The 18,544-nt window shown below is 45.4% G+C and overlaps 1 protein-coding gene across 1 annotated transcript in view; it reads right to left on the reverse strand.

Moving 5' to 3' along the window:
- Positions 1 to 1,663: 1,663 nt before the first annotated feature.
- LOC120062243 (rap guanine nucleotide exchange factor 2-like) overlaps positions 1,664 to 18,544 on the reverse strand; it is a 130,621-nt gene continuing 113,740 nt past the window's right edge. The window contains exons 15-29 of the mRNA XM_039012066.1: positions 18,220 to 18,328; positions 16,821 to 16,987; positions 16,445 to 16,563; positions 15,589 to 15,746; positions 14,554 to 14,794; positions 13,761 to 14,144; positions 13,272 to 13,483; positions 12,833 to 12,956; positions 10,500 to 10,723; positions 10,142 to 10,312; positions 9,726 to 9,872; positions 6,428 to 6,632; positions 5,729 to 6,255; positions 5,075 to 5,353; positions 1,664 to 4,336 (exon numbers count right to left, since the gene is read on the reverse strand). Coding sequence (XP_038867994.1) covers positions 4,311 to 4,336; positions 5,075 to 5,353; positions 5,729 to 6,255; positions 6,428 to 6,632; positions 9,726 to 9,872; positions 10,142 to 10,312; positions 10,500 to 10,723; positions 12,833 to 12,956; positions 13,272 to 13,483; positions 13,761 to 14,144; positions 14,554 to 14,794; positions 15,589 to 15,746; positions 16,445 to 16,563; positions 16,821 to 16,987; positions 18,220 to 18,328 — 3,093 coding nt within the window. The 3' untranslated portion in view covers positions 1,664 to 4,310. The remainder of the gene's footprint in view (positions 4,337 to 5,074; positions 5,354 to 5,728; positions 6,256 to 6,427; positions 6,633 to 9,725; positions 9,873 to 10,141; positions 10,313 to 10,499; positions 10,724 to 12,832; positions 12,957 to 13,271; positions 13,484 to 13,760; positions 14,145 to 14,553; positions 14,795 to 15,588; positions 15,747 to 16,444; positions 16,564 to 16,820; positions 16,988 to 18,219; positions 18,329 to 18,544) is intronic.

Here is an 18,544-nt window from a genome sequence, read left to right on the forward strand (position 1 = left end):
TTTGGGACCGAGAAGCACCGTTTTCATTATAACATTGGAGGAAATACGTTCCTAGCGTGTGGAGAACGTGTCTGCTGGACTCATGAATGCTAGCCAGCTAGTTAATATTTAGAAAAAGATTTGTCTAGTTATGCTAACTCGTTTGCAATCGCTTTAGCGTTGCTTTGGCTACAGTAGTTAGCTATTGCCATCAGCTGTTGTGTTATCATATTTTGCCTATTCCACTGTTTGTAGAATGCATACTGGCATTTGAGTATAGAGCAGGAATGGACACAATGTGGAAATGGTGGACACATTTAAATGTAGACATAAATGCATGAATTCCATGATCAGAAAACAAAAGCTGAATTCCATGATCAGAATACAAAAAAAACTGCATATACTGTCAAGTCTAGACACGGCCTCAGGACACAGAGGAAGAAGCAGCATATTGGAGCCTTCCTTCCACGTGTTGATGTGTAGTGAGCTACTTCTAACCTTAGCAGTCGCATTGGCTTCACTCATGTCACATGGGGAGGAAGGAGGAGCATCACGGAGCCTTCCTATCCTGTAAAGATATGTGAGCTTTTTCCCCCTCTTGGCTGCTGTATTACAGGGAAGACAGAGCAGCATTTTGGAGCCTTCCTAGCCTGTGTTGATGTGTAATGAGCCACTCGCACCTTTAGCGGCTGCATTGGCTTCACTCAGGTCACATCGGCAGGAAAGATCACGAGCACACAGGGAGGATGGAGGACGAGTGCGCAGTGAGGAAGGAGCAGCATCTTGGAGCCTTCCTTCCTTGCGCTGATGTGTAGTGAGCTATTTGCACCCTTAGCTGCTACATTGGCTTCACTTAGGTCATACAGGGAGGAAGGATGCACATGTTGGAGCCTTCCCACTGCATGAGGGGCTCAGAGACCCTATATTTAGACTTCGGCTGTCTGTAGTCAACTCATGCATGCTTCTGGATCTCTTCTGCCCTGGTGCTGCTCTGCAGCTTTTCACTTTATAACAGTGTGCAATTCCATCAAATAATGGTTTACTGTAGGAATGAGATTTCTTCTCTGGCTCTTTTCCAATTGAAAGAGAGATTGAGCATGGGCCTACAGTATGGATTATGATCATGTGCTTTCTTTACACTGTATCACACCAGAGACTTGGTAGGCTGTCTACTTGGCTCTCACCCCAGAGTTTCTTCATTCATAGTGGATAAAATGTAACCAATGTCTAATGCAAGGTCTGAAGGTGCTCTATCACAAAGAAACATGTTATCTTGCTAAAGGGCAGGCTCCAGTCAATGGCCATGAACAACTTTAGTTATGAAAAGTTTGTAAGGTGTTAAAAAAATATTTTTGGGTAAGAAATATGATCAGTGAACATAAAACACATTCTCTCTGGTAGAAAACATTTGTAGAAAACATGGTTAACTATACCTTACATTGCTGTCACATTAATTGCAGTCATAACTATTCAAAATAAATGTAAAAAAAGTACAAATAAATAAATATATATTTCTGACATACACTGCTGTCTGTTATAAAAGTATGAGAGTTACACATTTCAAGTCACTTCCATGTCTTATTTTGTGCAAACACTAGATGGTGTGTAGGTTAGGTCTTGGTAAGGAACTATATTCAAAAGAGGAAACCTGAAAATGCAGGGGAAAAAAGTACATTTAAACCTATGAATTGATAACTTTTGTAGTATTTATTGATTTCCCAGCTTCATACAAACTGGATGTTGAGGCATAAACATAGTACATTTCAACAAAAATATAACCAATATTTACAATTATTGTATTAAAAATACAAAAAAAAACAACCGAAACATACTCCGCCGATTGTCTTTTTAAAAGACATACAGGTCAAAGTAGTAGAAGAAAGTATGAGAAAAATCACCAGCTAAATGTACACTTCTCACTAACATCACACATCAAAACGGAGTAGCAGTTCTACCTACTACAATTATCTTTATGCTTGTACAATGTTGTGCAACGTCTTCGTTTCTCCAAATAGGCCCTTGGCCTGCCAATACGCACATGATCTCCAGAGCTGAAAGAGTGAATGATGATGCATGTCACCATTGTATTCGACGCATTGTTGACAATCTATCGGCTGCCATGAAAATAATACAAATGGACAGAAATGATAATAGTGTAGGAACAGCCCACAGTGAAAAACACAGCACTTGTTTTTTTTCTTCTCCTTCTCAGTCCATCGTTTCTAACTACTGATCAATGTGATCAGCGCAACTCAGTGAAAAGAAAAACAACACAAAAGTGACACTAATTCTGATTGGCAGCCTTCAAAAGTGAATTCTTTCATCTGGGTAACTTCCCCCACCGGAGTCAAAACAAACATATTCAATCATTTTTCTTCAGTCAATTCCAACGATGCTAAGATATGGTGGAAATACAGGTTGCTCTATGCTAGCATTGCCTAGTAATATACAAATCCATTGATCTTGACGCCTGTGACAGCGGAGGACTTTTCAATGAAGAGGAGGATGTAGCCGACAGCAAGGTAGGAGAGGTGTATTCTAGTTCATTCTAAAAGTAACTGTCCTGTGTTTCGTTTCCAGATTTCTATGAAATATGACCTATAATATTACACTGAGTGAAATCGTTTTCCTTCCGCAAAAAAGAAAAGAAAAGCAGCTTGTGTGTTGGAATGGTGTGGGCATATACCTGTCATAAAACATATTCATGCAAGTAGACCGCTGATTGGCCAGCACATCATTCTCTATGATGAAATAGCAAGCATTTTTTTAAATGGTCTGCTTGATATGTAAAAAAAAAAAAAAATGTAAGTGTTTTTCTCCAATTTGGCGACAAATACCAGGATAGGATGAGTCAACATTATTTGGGCATGAGTTAACAGAATATGAACTATTTAAAGTTAGATTTTCACTGGACAGTTACTTTAAATTGACAGAACCCAGGGAAAGTGTTTGGTTATGTAGCACCACTGAAAGGCCTGAGACTCCATTCACCTGTATAGGATTTAAGCCTTGACTTGCCTTTGGGGTGCATAACTAAAAACACGTTCCCCGAGTTGGTTGATTTGCCAATTGGGTATAAATACCCTTTGTGCTTATCTTTTAACATCACAACCCATTAGAGACAAGACTAAGCCAAGATAAATCTCCTGTAGTTGTCCTTTAAAATGCTGTCTAAAATACAGAATTAATATAAGTCACCAGATGACCTGGGTTAAAACATGGATATCAAATAGCTAGATTGACTCCCTAGTTGGGCCACTGCTATGATCCACACAACCTGCCACATATCGTATATGACCTAGAACTGAAGATGTGGCTGGCCATATCGGAAATAGACAGATATCCAGGCCAGGGTTGGGAATGTAGGGTTACACGAAAACCTAAAGTTGTACTGAGAAGTGCTGAAGCCAGACTTGCCCAGTGTGTGTCAGAACATTCGATTATGAACGTGCATGTTGGTTACCCCAAATTACATATTGGTCACCCCAACTGATTTCTCACACTGTGACTGTCCAGTTAGCAGTGGGGGTTGAGCCACCATTAGGATATGTCTAATATGTGAATGACAAGATAATACTGTAATTGTGGAATAAAACTCTTACGTTTGACAGATCTGTTTTTCAGAGTCCACACAGGGATATGAGACTTGGGTATAGCCGCTTTTACCCCCCCCCCCCCCCCCCGAGTGCAATAGTTCTTGGAAAGAAGACCTCTAGAAACCTAGAAGAAAGTTCAAAAATTGATCAAATGTTATTTTTTTGTCCTCCATCGTCATTGTCCGTTTTGTTCTAGTAGAAAATTAAAGTAGAAAATTAAAAAGTGCAGACAAAGCTCAACACGTCATGATACTGTGTGTAAAGCGAGGTGGGGTTGGGATAGGGTGTTAGTCTTGGAAAGTTGTTCCAGGACAGCTGTGTGTGTGTGTGTGTGTGTGTGTGTGTGTGTGTGTGTGTGTGTGTGTGTGTGTGTGTGTGTGTGAGACACGTAGCTGTGTTTTTTTCAGCAAAACCATTTGACTTGTTTTTCTTTTTCCCCCAAAGTGCCAGGCATTTTGTGTCTTTCTTTTTCCATCTCTCCATCTTCTTCTTCACAGTATTTTTTTGTTGCATGCAGGGTCATTCAACCCCCCATGCTGCTTTAAGGCGGGGGGGGGGGGGGGGGGGGTACGAGCAGAGGAGTCCACCAATGACGGAGAGTCCGGAAGAGGAGGCAGGCAGGCACGTACGTACTGGATTGGTCTGTCCATCAATCAATCAAGTCAGTCTCTCTTGTTCCACCCCCATGGAAGGGACTTCAAGTCACTGCAAAGGACATCCAGCAGAAGACCGTTCTCAGACTGCTGATACCTGCTCATCCTCTGGCAAGAGAAAAAGAGAAAAAAATCCTTTTTTTTTGTTTTGTTGCAATGTTGGTTAATTAACACGATGGTAAAATCCTGTAAAAGCATCACAGAAGCAGAAACCCCCACAAAAACATCACTAACTGTCCTCTATGTGAACTTACCGTATCATAACAACTATCATAACTGAACAATATGCATATTGGCTACAAACAGCAATGTTAAGTGCAAAAAGTGTGAAAAACACTGCCAGGGATGGAGGTGCATGTGTGCAAGCATCGTCAACACAACTGTGCCCGCAGATGAATGCCATTCGACACTACTTATGACGTGAGAGACAGTAGAGAGAGTGAGGAGCAAAATGTCACTAATGCCTGGTGAGCTTGGTAAGCTTTGGTCCAAGCATGATGACTTCATGCACATGAGATGCCGTGGTGGGTTTGTGCAATGCCTGGTCCAAGATCTGTTTGTGCTGTCTTGACATCTCCTCAATGCTCATTCCCCATAGGAGTTGGCAAGACGGCACAAACAAAGCTGGGACCGGACTAGGTTTGTGGTGGATATGGGGGTAGTGGTTCAAGTCCGTGTTGTTCCTGGTGGGCATGCAGGTTATCGTTGGTATAAATCAGTCATTTACCTCAGCCTGAGGGGGACCTGCCCTGTAACCCGTACACTCATCTCATGGCCTGGTTGTCTCTGGTGTTGTGTGTGCCACTGTCTTCCTCAGAGCGACTAGTTTGGGAGACAAGGACTCACCCTCCTCTTCCTCCTCAGGCTCTTCCTCCTCGCCTGGCGAGCGGGTGCGGTGGAGCCCTTGGCGCTTGGCATGTTGTTGGGCCTGGTGGTGGTGATGGGAGTCAGGCGACTGGGTAACCATGCGCGAGCGCTGCAAGGCCGTGGTGTAATCGGGCGGGCGGCGGCCGGAGTGGGCCGGGGGCGGCGACTGCGTCTGCCCTTCGCTGAAGTCAGAGATTGTCAGGGCAGTGTAGCCCGGCGGGGTTGGAGGGGGCTCGCGGTACCGGCTCTCCTTTCGCGCTGAAGGGGGGGGGGGGTGCAAGATGGTGGAGTTAATTGTAATTAATACTTTACGCATCTGCGCCACACACACCTCCCAGAAAAAGTGTTGGCATGGAGATCTTCACGTGGACATAAGTCAGCTGACATGCACTTCGCTCCAAGGATGTATGCAAATCGTAAAAGGCATGAATGCATACATTATGTGAGCAAGGTTTGGTATTTTCAGAACATTCTAAAATCAGCCCTTTCACCACGAAACTGTTTATTTGTTAAGGAACAGGTATGGACACCATAACATTAAATTATTATTTGTTGAGGAACAGGAACATTCGCCTATGAGGGCAACTAAACCCTTCCATCAACAGAACAGACAAAGTTCAGCGGTCAACTCACTGATAAGGCCCTTGTTTCCGGCAGTGATGGGTGATGGCGAAGGCCTTCCGTGCTGCTTGGCCTCGTCGGACCCCATCGATGTGATACTACTCGTCTCCGGGTCGGTGTTCACATCCTTCCCGCCTCGCCGTTTAATCGTGCCCGTGTCGCCCTCAGAGTCCTCGCCCCAGTACGCCGCAGAGGAAGATGAAGAGGCCGATGCCCAGCTCCCTCTAGCCTGGGACGCCCACAGTCCAGCGGGGCCCCCTAGTAATGCTTCAGGCCCCCCGTGTGGGTGGACACCAACGCTCCCGCCGACAACACCCCCCGGTCCAAAGGCCAGGGTCTCCCAGCTGCGTCCCTGCTGCATGGTCTGGATGTTGTCATGGGAGCCCGAGGAGCAGGAGGTCCAGGAGCCACGGCCGCTATCGGCGGCGTCCAGGGAGACACGGTCCCCTTGGTCCTGGGTCAACTCCTCCGAGCTGGGGGAGGAGAGCACCATGGCGCAGGGGTACAGGCCCCGGCAGTCCTGCATGGACGAGTAGGAACTGTGTGGGAAGGGGATAAGAGACAAGCTACACATTTACAATGGTTTCTCCATTCATCGACAACACAGCAGACAGGTAGACAAATAAAGGGCTGGGATGAGAAATCTTCCGTTTTCAACTTTTTAAATTAAACTCATCACTGTAACTGTAAATTGTCAGCATTGATTCATACCCGAGGCTGTACTGATCAGAGTCGGTCGTAGCCCTCCTCTCCAGACGCACCCCTCCAGCGTGGGGGTCTCCCACCCCTCCTGAGTGCCTGAGCCCCCTCCTCTCCTCCTGGGCCATGTCGAAGGAGGAGTTGCTGACCAGGCTGGAACGCGACGAAATCTCGCTGTGACCCGAGTCCGAGTAGGTGTCTCCCGTTCTTGGGTAGCCTGGAGAGAGGAGGGGGTGGTTACAATTAACTGACTGATTCCAATCTACTAGTCCACGGGGTTGTGTTCAGAGGGTTGAAACGTTCAGAACCTCCTAGCATGGATTAACAGCAGGCATAATAAGAGAACACATAGGATCACTACGAGAAACGGATCTTTCTAACTGCACCTAGAAAAAAAAACGTCTAACCTCTCAAATCACCACCTTCACTCAGCACACCAGAGAACGTAAAACTTGAACACCCTCAAGTCATGATCAAAATAATATTCAAAGAACCCACTACCCACCTAGAATCACTAGCCTAAGAAAAGGATAGGAGAAATACATAGCGAGACCTAACTCTATAACAAACCTCAGAACGTGCTTGGGGCAGCGATCTAATCCCCCAAAAAAACAAAGATCCTGACACCTTTAGCCCGGAGTCACAATGACTGACATTACAAAGAAATCCCATTCACACACATCAAGAACCCCATCTCAGAGGCATAAACCCTTTCAACTTCCTCTCCCACTTTGCGCACCAGTCATCAAAAATGGAGTCTTCTGTGACATTAAACCCACTGGGCAGACCAACCTCCAGCTACCATTCAGAAAATGAAGTCCGGTGGCCTAGCGTCAAGACAGTCTCGGAAACCCATCCAATAATGAGTGCATTCGTTTCCCCCCGGTGGACCGAAGGGCTTCTACTGGCTTCTAAGCACACTCCCCTATCTTCGGTGAAGCAGCAGCTCTGAGCGCTCCATCTTCTGAAGCAACTGCCGTACTACGTGTAACACTACTAGACATCACAGCAGCAACTCAGCTACTAACACGAGTGGGGCGACACAAGCCCCCCCCCCCCCCCCCCCCTATATATACAGGTTCCAACCAGTTCCTCTTTGTAAGATCAACTGGGTCATGTTCATTTTTTTTGCAACGGAAAACCGTTTCTTATTGGGCATGTTTAGGTAGTCCCTCTCCTGTTTCTCTTTTCTTCCATTTGGTGCCTAATGAACACGACTCTGATTTGTTGCCTAATCAAAAAACGTTGCAATATTAGTCATCATTTAAGACTTGGTTGGAATTGAACAACAAATACCCTGCGTGTATAAGGGGGGAGCATATGGGGAGCCCCAGTATGTGTTCAAGGGCAGCAGTCTAGGTTAAGGGCCGGGCTTAGTTTACCTGTGGCTGTCTGTTTACTGGTAAAGGTAACCTTCCGGACACTTTGGCCCTTCAGTGTCCCGAGCCCTATGTGCAGCAAGGCAAAGAGACCGTCACACACAGACAGGACACAGGACAGCAACACAGTATGTAAGGGGTGAGGTAGTTGGGATGGGAGGTAGGGGCATCTGGGGTGGTTGCTGTGTGGGTTTCAGGGGATAGCCGATTCCAATATGGACCAGCGTAGACTAGGCGTTCTCTAAGAATGGCTTGGCTAAGGGACAGTTTAGTGTTGTGGATAGGGCTTGGCGATATATCGAATTCATTTGATTCATTCCAATGTGGGGGTTTTTGCGCGATATTCCAAAACCCTGTATCGCAAGAATCTAGGTTTTGTTCTTTTTCGTATTCATGAGCGTTTATGTCCGCTTGTTCCCATGCTGTATTTGGTCTCGTGTCTTTCGCTCCTGTGTGCACCTTCCCATTTACACCAGAGATCTGTATAGACTGGCGTGATGCTCATGTCTCCACCCTAAAAATGGGAGTCGTTGTCCCAAAGGCGGGAACGCAGGTCCGACGCTTAGGTACAAAATAAACCCATAAAAACGTATTGGCCTTATTTTGGTCAGATTTTAGTGAGAGGTTGTTTCGCCTCATCCTTTATGGTTTACACACACACACACCAAGCCCCTCCCACTTTCTCTCCCACCAACAAAGCTCAGAGATTACATCTTCCTATCTGACAAGCGGTTTCAACTCGCTATTGGCATTTGAGGTTTGGTCCAACCGAATCGATCATATGAACACAAACACACTGAGACATTATTTTACTGCAATAGAGAAGGTCACTTTTCCGACGATACCCTTTTTACGTCTCAACTATTCAAATTGCGCGCAGAGCAGACAGTACTAAAACGAGAGTATCAATGAACATTGATTCTGGAAAATGAATGTTCAGTTTGTCACGCGCGGCGTTTGGGTCCCTCCTACCGCTAGCGGCATTTTAGCCAAAGACTGTTATGAGCTGTCTAGTCTGTGTTCTATAAAATGTGCAATAAGCATTTAAAAACAATTATTTAAAAGGAAATATAAGGAATTGGCAACTCGTTCTCATTCTGAACAAAGTGGACAGGCTTGCGCGCTGTTCAAACAGTTGGAGACGGACAGAAGGGTGTGTTCATAACAATTCAACTGTTCAACCTTTGTTGGCTAAACTTGAAACACAAAGATTAGCTGGCTAGTGCCTAGCAAGTGGGCTTGAGAGATTGTTGATGAGACCTGTGTTCATTTTCTATAGCCTAATGCCTGCTACAAGAATTTAGCGCACATTCACTAATAATGACTATGTATGACTCTAGTTAAATTTGTAACAAAAAAGGGCATTTTCATACAGTAGATAGACTTGATCGCCAGATCAGTGATTATTGCAACAACAAAAAAGCAGGCTAAACTATTCTGAGAAAATAATACAATTATTAGTTGGTCTTATGATTGTGGAAGGCATATATTTAGCCTAGGTATAACTTTACAAGGCCTGAATTCATTAGATTACTGCAGACTGTTTGAAATGCAGTGTATTTGACCTTTAATTGTACGACAACGCTTATTTAGAGAACACAAAGAGAATCGAAATATATATCGTGAATCGCCATCAGTTTGAAAAAAATGGAGATATGATTTTTAGGCCATATCGCCCAGCCCTAGTTATGGTGTGTGCCTTTTAAATGTATTGTAACTCCACAAGTAAAGCACAACTTTCCATTTTCATGGGTCATGTCCCATAGCCCCCAAAAACCTTGAGTAACTGTTTCTATATCAACACGACATCACAGGAGGCTGAACAAGTAGTTCCCCTCTATGACCACTAGGTGTCAGCAGTCATTTGCTGAGTCTCTGTATGGGTGAGGGGGGACTGGGCTGAGGTTGAATGGAGGGGATTATAATTTTACCCTTCCTGGGCGAGCTCTGGGGGGAGGTGGGAGGGGAGGAGAGCTGGGAGGCATTAGACACCGTGTCCTCTGTCTGACGCTTGTGACGCTCGCTGGCCTCCTCTGACAGCGATAGGATCTTCTTCAGCGACTGAGGGGAACTCGTGCCTTCAAAACAAAATAGTCAAAATTAGCATTCAGAAAGGGCCAATTTCCCAGACGCAGATTAATCCTTAGAATCTCCAGCCCATATTGTCTAACTAAACTAGCTACCAACAACACAAGCAACATTGTGATCGGGTACATTTGACCTGAAACTGAAATGAATGCATTTTCCTTAGAGGAATCAGATTGTTTCTTTCTGACACCATACAATGTTCTAAAACGTGCATAATTGCCTCAAGTATGTTTCCCCCTCAACTTGTGCAGGTTCTTACCGAATGGTGGCAGGTCCTTGACTGGCACTTTCTTGCGGGAGGGGTAGAGGGCCACAGCGGGCACCTGAAGGGCCTGGTTGCCCTTCTGCAGCTGGCCCCTCTGCTGGCTGGCAGCCCTGGACACCACCGGAGACGTGTCTAGCCTCTTACTGCCACCAGCATTCTTGGGCACTGAGAAAGGGTTGAAGGAGAGTGTTGCCGCTAAACCAAAATGGCCACCCGGTGTGCTGGTGTACACACAGCATGCATGTGTGCAACATTTACATGTTTTGATGGAGGGCTCACATTGCAGTCAGAGAACACAAGTGCGTGTATGTGTGGGTGTGTGTGCACAGCATGTACTCTCTCCAGCACTTACGTGTGTTGATGGAGGGCTCACACTGCAGCGAGAGGGTCTGCAGCGCCTCCTCGTTGGTCTCCAGGCTGAGGTTAGACAGGTACTGCTTGACCCTGCGGGCCATCTGGGCATCCTCGTACAGCTTCTTGGCGTTCAGGAAGGAGCTGCGCCTCACCCTCTTCTTGTGCCCGCCCGTCTGGGTGACGTCCAGCACCGCCGCGTTGGCACTGCCCTGGCTAAGAGACCTGGTCACACGCGTACACACACACACACACACACAGACAGACACACACACACGCACAAAACACACACATAGAAATGGAGAGGGGAGAGCGAGACCACCATCAGACTATGTGTGTGTACTACTATGTAGATGTCCTGGAAGGTAGTAGAGAGGAGGGTCGTTTGAGTCTGACATGCAGAGACCGAGAGGCTTTGGGGGCATTCCTCTCAGCTCCAGAACATTCCATGCATTCTAAGGAAGGGGAGGTGTGTGTGTGTGTGTGTGTTGAGGGTTCAAATAGTGATGTATAGTCATTTCTGTGGTAAACACCAAGGTAGTTGTATTGAAATGCCTTTTCAGCAGAAACTATGGTACATACTGAGTACATGCATAGTATAGTGGTATAGTACCTCCTTGGCCACTGTAATGCTGTAATGTAAAGCATGACTAGTTTGGCTGCAGGGCCTAAAATGAACTTTTTGGTCCGCCAGCCACAATGGCAGGTAGATTTAAAAAATCTACCATACACTCAGATTTTTTACCAGCCAAAATATTTTTGGGGACATAATTACATTAAAAACAACAGATGACATGCTTTGTAATGTTTCTAAAACAAGAAACGTAAGAGGTAATGTGGTTTATTGTTAAATTTAATGTATTGTGACCCGAGTCTTTTAACCAAAATATCAGGGACAAAATGTTCAGCTGCCCCTTTAAGGCCTGGAGGTTACCATGGTAACGGAACGACTCGAGTCACGTGGGTCTTTGAGCTTGTGAACAAACAATGTAAATAGCCAAAAAACAAGGACAAAGTCTCACTTTGTAGACTTGAGTAAATTAGACCTGTGCGCATCGCCTCCAATAACGAATCTATCAGCACTTCACTCCCCTGCCAATGTTGCTGCGTGAGGATTCATATTTCTTGTGCGATTAGCAAACAAAACAGCAGAAATACTTTGAAAACTGCTATGGCAGCATTTTCTTAACCCTAACTTGCACATTTACTCATACTTGACTTTTGACTATTTTTATTCGTGAATGTAATGTTTGCACTGTAGAGCCCTGCAAATTGACCACCCGCCATTGTGGCTGGTGAATAGACATTCTTACCCCCCAATACCTAAATCTACCCGCATTTGGCAGGCGTTAATTTTATGCCCTGTTTGTCATTGTAGCACACTACAGACTTTCATGTTGAAGATATTTTCAGTCTGGAGGCTGATAAATCCAAACTATGGCAAACCGATGCAAAATAAAAGTAGGCATGCCATTTTTGGTAAGTAGGCTATCTTAGCTGGGAAAACACACAAAGTAATCACTTTTGCTAGTTCATAGATTGGGAATTGCATGGGATGCAAATCGCTCTCAGTTTTAATGCATAATTGCGAACTATTTTGAGAATTCAAAAATGGTGGAGTGACCTGAAAAAAGCAAAAGTGATTTTAATTTCCAATTTTAAAGACATTTTTGCCAGAGCCAAGCAGTGTTAGAAGGGTATCAAACCATACAGGGTAGTAAAATCAGCACTAAAAGCAAACAAACAAACAAACAAACAAACAAGGCCCCAGAAATGAGGAAGGGAGGGAGCGAACAAATGGGGCAAAAGAAAAAAGCATGGAAAGGTCGGTCACCAAAACTTACCCTAAACTCCTCCATTTCTTCTTCCTAGAAGGGATAGCCATGAACAGTGAAGCGTGGAGGGCAAAGAGTGCACAGGGAGAGAGAGAACGAGAGAGAGAGAAAGAGAGGGAGACAAGCTTAGACAGGATAGACCACAAAGAGCCACCAAGATGAGCAAGTTTACCAGAGGCCCACAATAGCGAGAAAGAGACAAACATTGATAACCACCGACACCCGGAAGTGACATCACAACATGGTGGACATACATAGTCACAGTCAGACACACATTTACACATGAGCACTGTGGTTTTATGCCAACGATAAGTGGAGAGTACAGAATACAGGAAACAGCTGGGTTGCCCGGGGAAACGGCTGCTCAAGGGGAAAGCGTGGAAGCGCGGAATATTGACAATCTACACGTGAACAATCATTGACAGTGATTTGATTGGACGTATAGGGGATGGTGAAGCGTTGTTAGTCTTCTGGGATTATATTGGTTTCCCGATGTTACCTGGTTCTGAACATGAGTGCAGGGTCCATGTTGACGGAGGCCATGCGACCCACGTGGCGGATCTCTTTGGCGATCATACGCAGCTTCTCAAAGTTCACCAGGCCGTCCACTTTTGAGTCGTTCCCTGGGGAAAGACGAGAGAGACTATTTGTTATAGCAGATTGATTAAGATGCCTTGTAGTAGAGTATTGGCATACAGTGGAGTGCAACATCCTATACAAAAATGGTAGACAAATAGCCAATGTATTTATAGTCTCTTGTGAAGGTCTGTTGGCGACACGTGCTGAATCTGACAGTGGAAAAGGAAGGGCTGGGGACGGGCTTTGGCAGAAGCATTGAGAAGGGTGGGTGTTTATCTTAAGATTTGGTTCTGGGTTGCAAAATGAATGTTTCTGAACACATTTTGCGATACAAAATGACAAAGTGTGTCATTGGCTACCTTCATGCAGGAAGGTGAGGTCCTTCTTGATGACGGGGAATAGGGGGATGATGGGCGGCTGGAGGTTCTGGTTGTTGAGCACGTTGCGGTACTTGGCCATGTTCCTGGACGGGTCAAACAGGTCCTGCAGGTCCCCAAACAGCTTCTCGTACTTACTGGGGAGCTTTTCCCACGTTCCCCGGAGTCTAGATACCGGCGCCAGGTTCAGACCACTGTTGGGGGAGGACCACAGACAGACAGTGAAGTTAGAAGGCTGATAATGTAGAGGGGGTGTGCTAACCTCTGGGGATTAGGGTTAGGGGGCTAACTCTGGTTCTAGAGGATGAAAAGGTTTGCAGGCTTTTGTTCCAACACCACACAAACACAGCTGATTCAGCATAAGTGCTGGACTTGGTGTAAAACTCTTCACAATCGGTTTAACCCATCTACATCACAACAATACAACATGGCCACCTGGTCTCCTCTCGTCCTCCTCCTCTCCCACCTCACCTGATGATAGCGAACATGGAGTTGAAGTTCTTGCACTCTCTACAATGGAGAGCAATCTTGATGAAGTGCTTGACAATCTTCATGCGCTTGAGCTGGTTGGGCTCCCGGATCACCTCCGACGCCACCCAGAAGGTCTCTTGGTTGATGACCTCCTCGAAGCGCTTGAGGCAAAACGAGCCCGTCTTGGACTTGAGCTTGAACAGGTCGTCGATGTACTCGGTGGGCTCGATGGCGCAGAAGAGCTCGAAGGCGCGCATGGAGAGCTGCGTGGCTACTTCCACAGTGGAGAGCTGGAGGAGGGAGATCTGGCCTTCACGAAGAAGGTCCTGGGCGTCCTCGTCTGAACAGAGGGTCTCCGTCTCCATGTTGCTCTTCAGGTAGTATCTAGAGAGAGGGGAAGAGCAGGGAGCTCGTTTAGTATTTACAAGCAGGTATTCTATTGTAGATAGAAAATCAGTCTCTATTTTGTTCATTCAGTAGAAATCTTATCAACACAAAGCACATATTCAAAATAAGTACTTTTGTTGTTAGAGTTATTCATAGTATCACGTTGAGTAATTATTAACAACCACCTGGTGTTGTGACTATGATGTGACTTGAGTTTAAATAGAAAAAGACAAGATGTTCAATAATAAGGGACTATGGAAGAGGGGGATTTTAAGATTGGAATGGTCAAGAGAAAGTCAGCACAAGAGGAAGGGGAGACTTGAGAGTATTTGCTAGCTTTTGTACAAGAGACAGGACAAAACTGTATAAATAATTGAAAAAATGAATCAATAAAACCAGTCCTTACCTGCCACTGAGCTGTATCCTATCAGCCAGCTTGGACAGCTGCTCTGGTAGCCGCCGTTGCTTGATGACCCCCTCAGGCGTGACGGACACCTCGCACAGCGAATAGGCTTCGGGCACCGCGGTCAGGGCGAACTCCCGGATGGCCTGGGCCACCACCTCCTTGGCCGTGGTGTCCTTACCAATCATGATGTATCGACTCTGTTGGTCTGCCTTGAACACCCGCAGCACCTGGTCAGACATGTCTGGTGAGGGGGGGTAGAGGTACAACGTCAACACAATGTTGGACAAACATTGGGGCGGAATCCTCATTTGGGATATGTAGATCACTTAATTGCATTGAAATTACCTGAACAATTATATATGTCAGAATTCAGCAATTTTATCATGCACACTCACATAATTCACGTACCATTGTTTTTTTCCCCCCAAGGTTAAAAATTCATGGCATCCCCACCTAAATCATTTTGATGTCACCATATCACCCCGATTACAAGTGAAAACACACCAATATGCACTGAGAATGAATGGGTCAATGTAATGCTGGCTGCTTATACTCCGTCAAAAGTTTACAGGAACGATTCCTTTCAAACTGTACTCCAGTTAGATTTAGGCATGCGTTACCCATTAAAACACACTGACTTGATGCCTGCTTTTATCAAGACCGACAAGCCCAGACCATAACCACAGTTAAAAGTTAGCCCTTTAGAGACCAGTTTTAGAAACACCATAGGTCGCTTGTAAACGAAAAAGCAGTTAGCTGGCAAAGAGGACAAGCGTTGCCGTGGGCAGAGCAGCAGCAGCGTGATACTCACTTGTCACGACCGGGGCTGAAAGAACACAAAGAGTGTGTGTAGGAGAACGTAAATGGGTGTGTCAAACATGGATGCCAGACATCTGGCAAAGTATGTGCACTGTGAGCAATGTATATAAATGCATGCGAAAGACGGCTTCAAGGGAGCTGAAGACAGCCAAGTTGTGCTTATCATATACAGTTGTATACTAGAGGTTCAAAGGAGGGGTGTCTGTCTGTCCTCACCCGGTTGGTTGTTGAAGTCCAGGATGCGGTGGTGGGACTGCAGCAGGTCAGGGTTGCTGGACGATAGGTTGCTGCTGACAGGCAGCGAGGCCGGAATCTGTTTGGACTGCTTCAGGCCCACGATGCTATCGTCCTGCGACTGGCCCACGCCCACATCGCTACAGAAACACAGAGGGAGGGAGGGGTTAGAAGCAGTTCCACTTTCAGAGGGTAGAGGGCGATGTTTGTACAGTAAAGTACACAGTGTACAAAACATTAAGAATATCCTAATATTGAGTTGTGCACCCCACCCCTCTGCCCTCAGAACAGCCTCAATTCGTCGGGGCTTGGACTGTACAAGGTGTCGAAAACATTCCATAGGGAAGCTGGCCCATGTTGACTCCAATGCTTCCCACAAATTGGCGGAAAAGTCCTCTGGGTGGTGGACCATTCTTGATACACATGGAAACTGTTTAGCGTGAAAAACCCAGCAGCGTTGCAGTTCTTGAGACAAACCGGTGCACCTGACACCTACTACCATACTCTGTTCAAAGGAACTTAAATCACCCTCTGAATGGCACACATACACAACCCAGGTCTCAAGGCTTAATAATCCTTCTTTAACCTGTCTCCATTCATCTACAGGGATTGAAGTGGATTTAACAAGTGACATCATTAAGGGATGATAGCGTTCACCTGAATTCACCTGGTCAGTCTACGTCATGGAAAGAGCTCAATACATCTTCAGAAATACAACAAATTAAGCAAAACCCATTTTATTCCACACTCTCCTCTCCTATTTTCTTCAACTCCACTATTATTATTTTTCTTCCACTCCTCTCCAAATGTGACGTTACATTTCCCCCTGGGCTCTTACTTGTATGGTTTTGGGGGAAGGATGCTGGTGAGTGTCTTGTCGAAGATCTTCTTGAGCTTGTTCCTTCCTCCCACCGTGTTGGCTTTGGCCTTCTTACTGGCCTTCTCAAGGCCCATCACCTGCATTAAGGAGGAGGCAGGATACCATTAGGTTAGGCTTTAGGAATGTCTTTACTAAGATAAAACCGGGGACATATTCATTAAGGCACATTGTAGCAAAACGTTTTGCAACAGAAAACGAAAACATTTGTGATTGGAAAATGTCATGGGGTCCCTTCCTGTTTCAGTTTTTTTCCTTCTGTTTGGTGCCTAATGAATACGTGCCTGATACCATACACAAAGCATTATGGATACTGTAGTCCATCATAATAAATCACCTGCTCAACGTCCACCGCCAGGTCAGGGATGGAGTAGCGCGAGCCCTTCTTGATGTCCCCAATCTTGGGCAGGTGTGCCGGGGCTCCATTCTTGCGTTCCACCTCTGGCGGATCCTCACCCTCTGCCTCGTGGTCGTGCTCCGGCCGGGCTAGTAGCTCCTTGAACACTGGGTGAATGAAAGGGGGGAAACGGATTAGTATTTCTAACCTGGTCCTCTTCATTACTGTGTGAAACAAGGCTTCCGTGATAGTGATACTGTTAATTATATTATTAGTGTTAGTCATTATACTGAACAAAAATATAAAACGCAACATTTTCAAAGATGAGTTACAGTTCGTATAAGGAAATCAGTCAATTTAAAGAAATTCATTAGGCCTAATCTATGGATTTCACATGACTGGGAATACAGATATGCATCTGTTGGTCACAGACAGCTTAAAAAAGGTAGGGCATGGATCAGAAAATCAGTCATTATCTGGTGTGACCACCATTTGCCTCATGCAATGCGACATCTTCTTCGCATTGAGTTGATCGGGCTGTTGATTGTGGCCTGTTGTCCCACTCCTCTTCAATGGCTGTGCGAAGTTGCTGGATATTGGCAAGAACTGGAACACACTGTCGATCCAGAGCATCTCAAACATGCTCAATGGGTGACATGTTTGACGAGTATGCAGGCCATGGAAGAACTGGGAACATTTTCAGCTTCCAGGAATTGTGTACAGATCCTTTCGACACAGGGCCGTGCATTATCATGCTGAAACATGAGGTGATGGCAGCGTATGAATGGCACGACAATGGGCCTCAGGATCTCGTCACGGTATCTCTGTGTATTCAAATTGCCATCGATAAAATGCAATTGTGTTCGTTGTCCATAGCTTATGACTACCCATACCATAACCACACCGGCACCATGGGGAACTCTGTTCACAACACTGACATCAGCAAACCACTCGCCCACACGATGCCATACACGTACTCTGCGATTGTGAGGCCGGTTGGATGTACTGCCAAATTGGATGGGGCTTACAGTAGAGAAGTTAACATTACATTCTCTGGCAACAGCTCTGGTGGAAATTCCAGCAGTCAGCATGCCAATTGCATGCTGGCATTGTGTTTTTTAGAGTTGCCTTTTACTGTCCCCCAGCACAAGGCGCACCTGTGTAATGACCATGCTGTTTAATCAGCTTCTTGATATGCCACACCTGTCAGGTGAATGGATTATCTTGGAAAATGAGAAATGCTCACTAACAGGGGTGTAAACTGATTTGTGCACACAATTTGAGAAAAATAAGCTTTTTGTGCATATCATATTATGAACCATTTCTGTGATATGGGACCAACACTTTTTTATTCAGTATAGTATTACATTCGTAGTTAGTTCACCCTCAAAATTCTCACCTAAAAGATTGGTTTTCACAGAAATGGACAAGTGGGTGTTGTTCCTCAGGATCTCATTGGCTTTGGTGAGCTGGACATTTTCAAAGTTCTGCCCATTCACCTCCAGAATCTGTTCAAAGACAAACAAATATACCACAACATTACATACAGTAATCATCCACATCCTCAATCCTTTTAATTCCTGCAGGAGTCAAATCCACAACTCCACATACTGAGCCACGTGAGCTACTCTATTACATGAAACTGAAACTCATATATATCCTCCCAGGTGTTAGAAGAATCCCCCCTTCCCATGTCCTTCTCTCTAACAGCTACACTAGTCTAT

The sequence above is a fragment of the Salvelinus namaycush genome, chromosome 17 (assembly GCF_016432855.1).
Source record: "Salvelinus namaycush isolate Seneca chromosome 17, SaNama_1.0, whole genome shotgun sequence".
NCBI classification, from domain to species: Eukaryota; Metazoa; Chordata; class Actinopteri; order Salmoniformes; family Salmonidae; genus Salvelinus; species Salvelinus namaycush.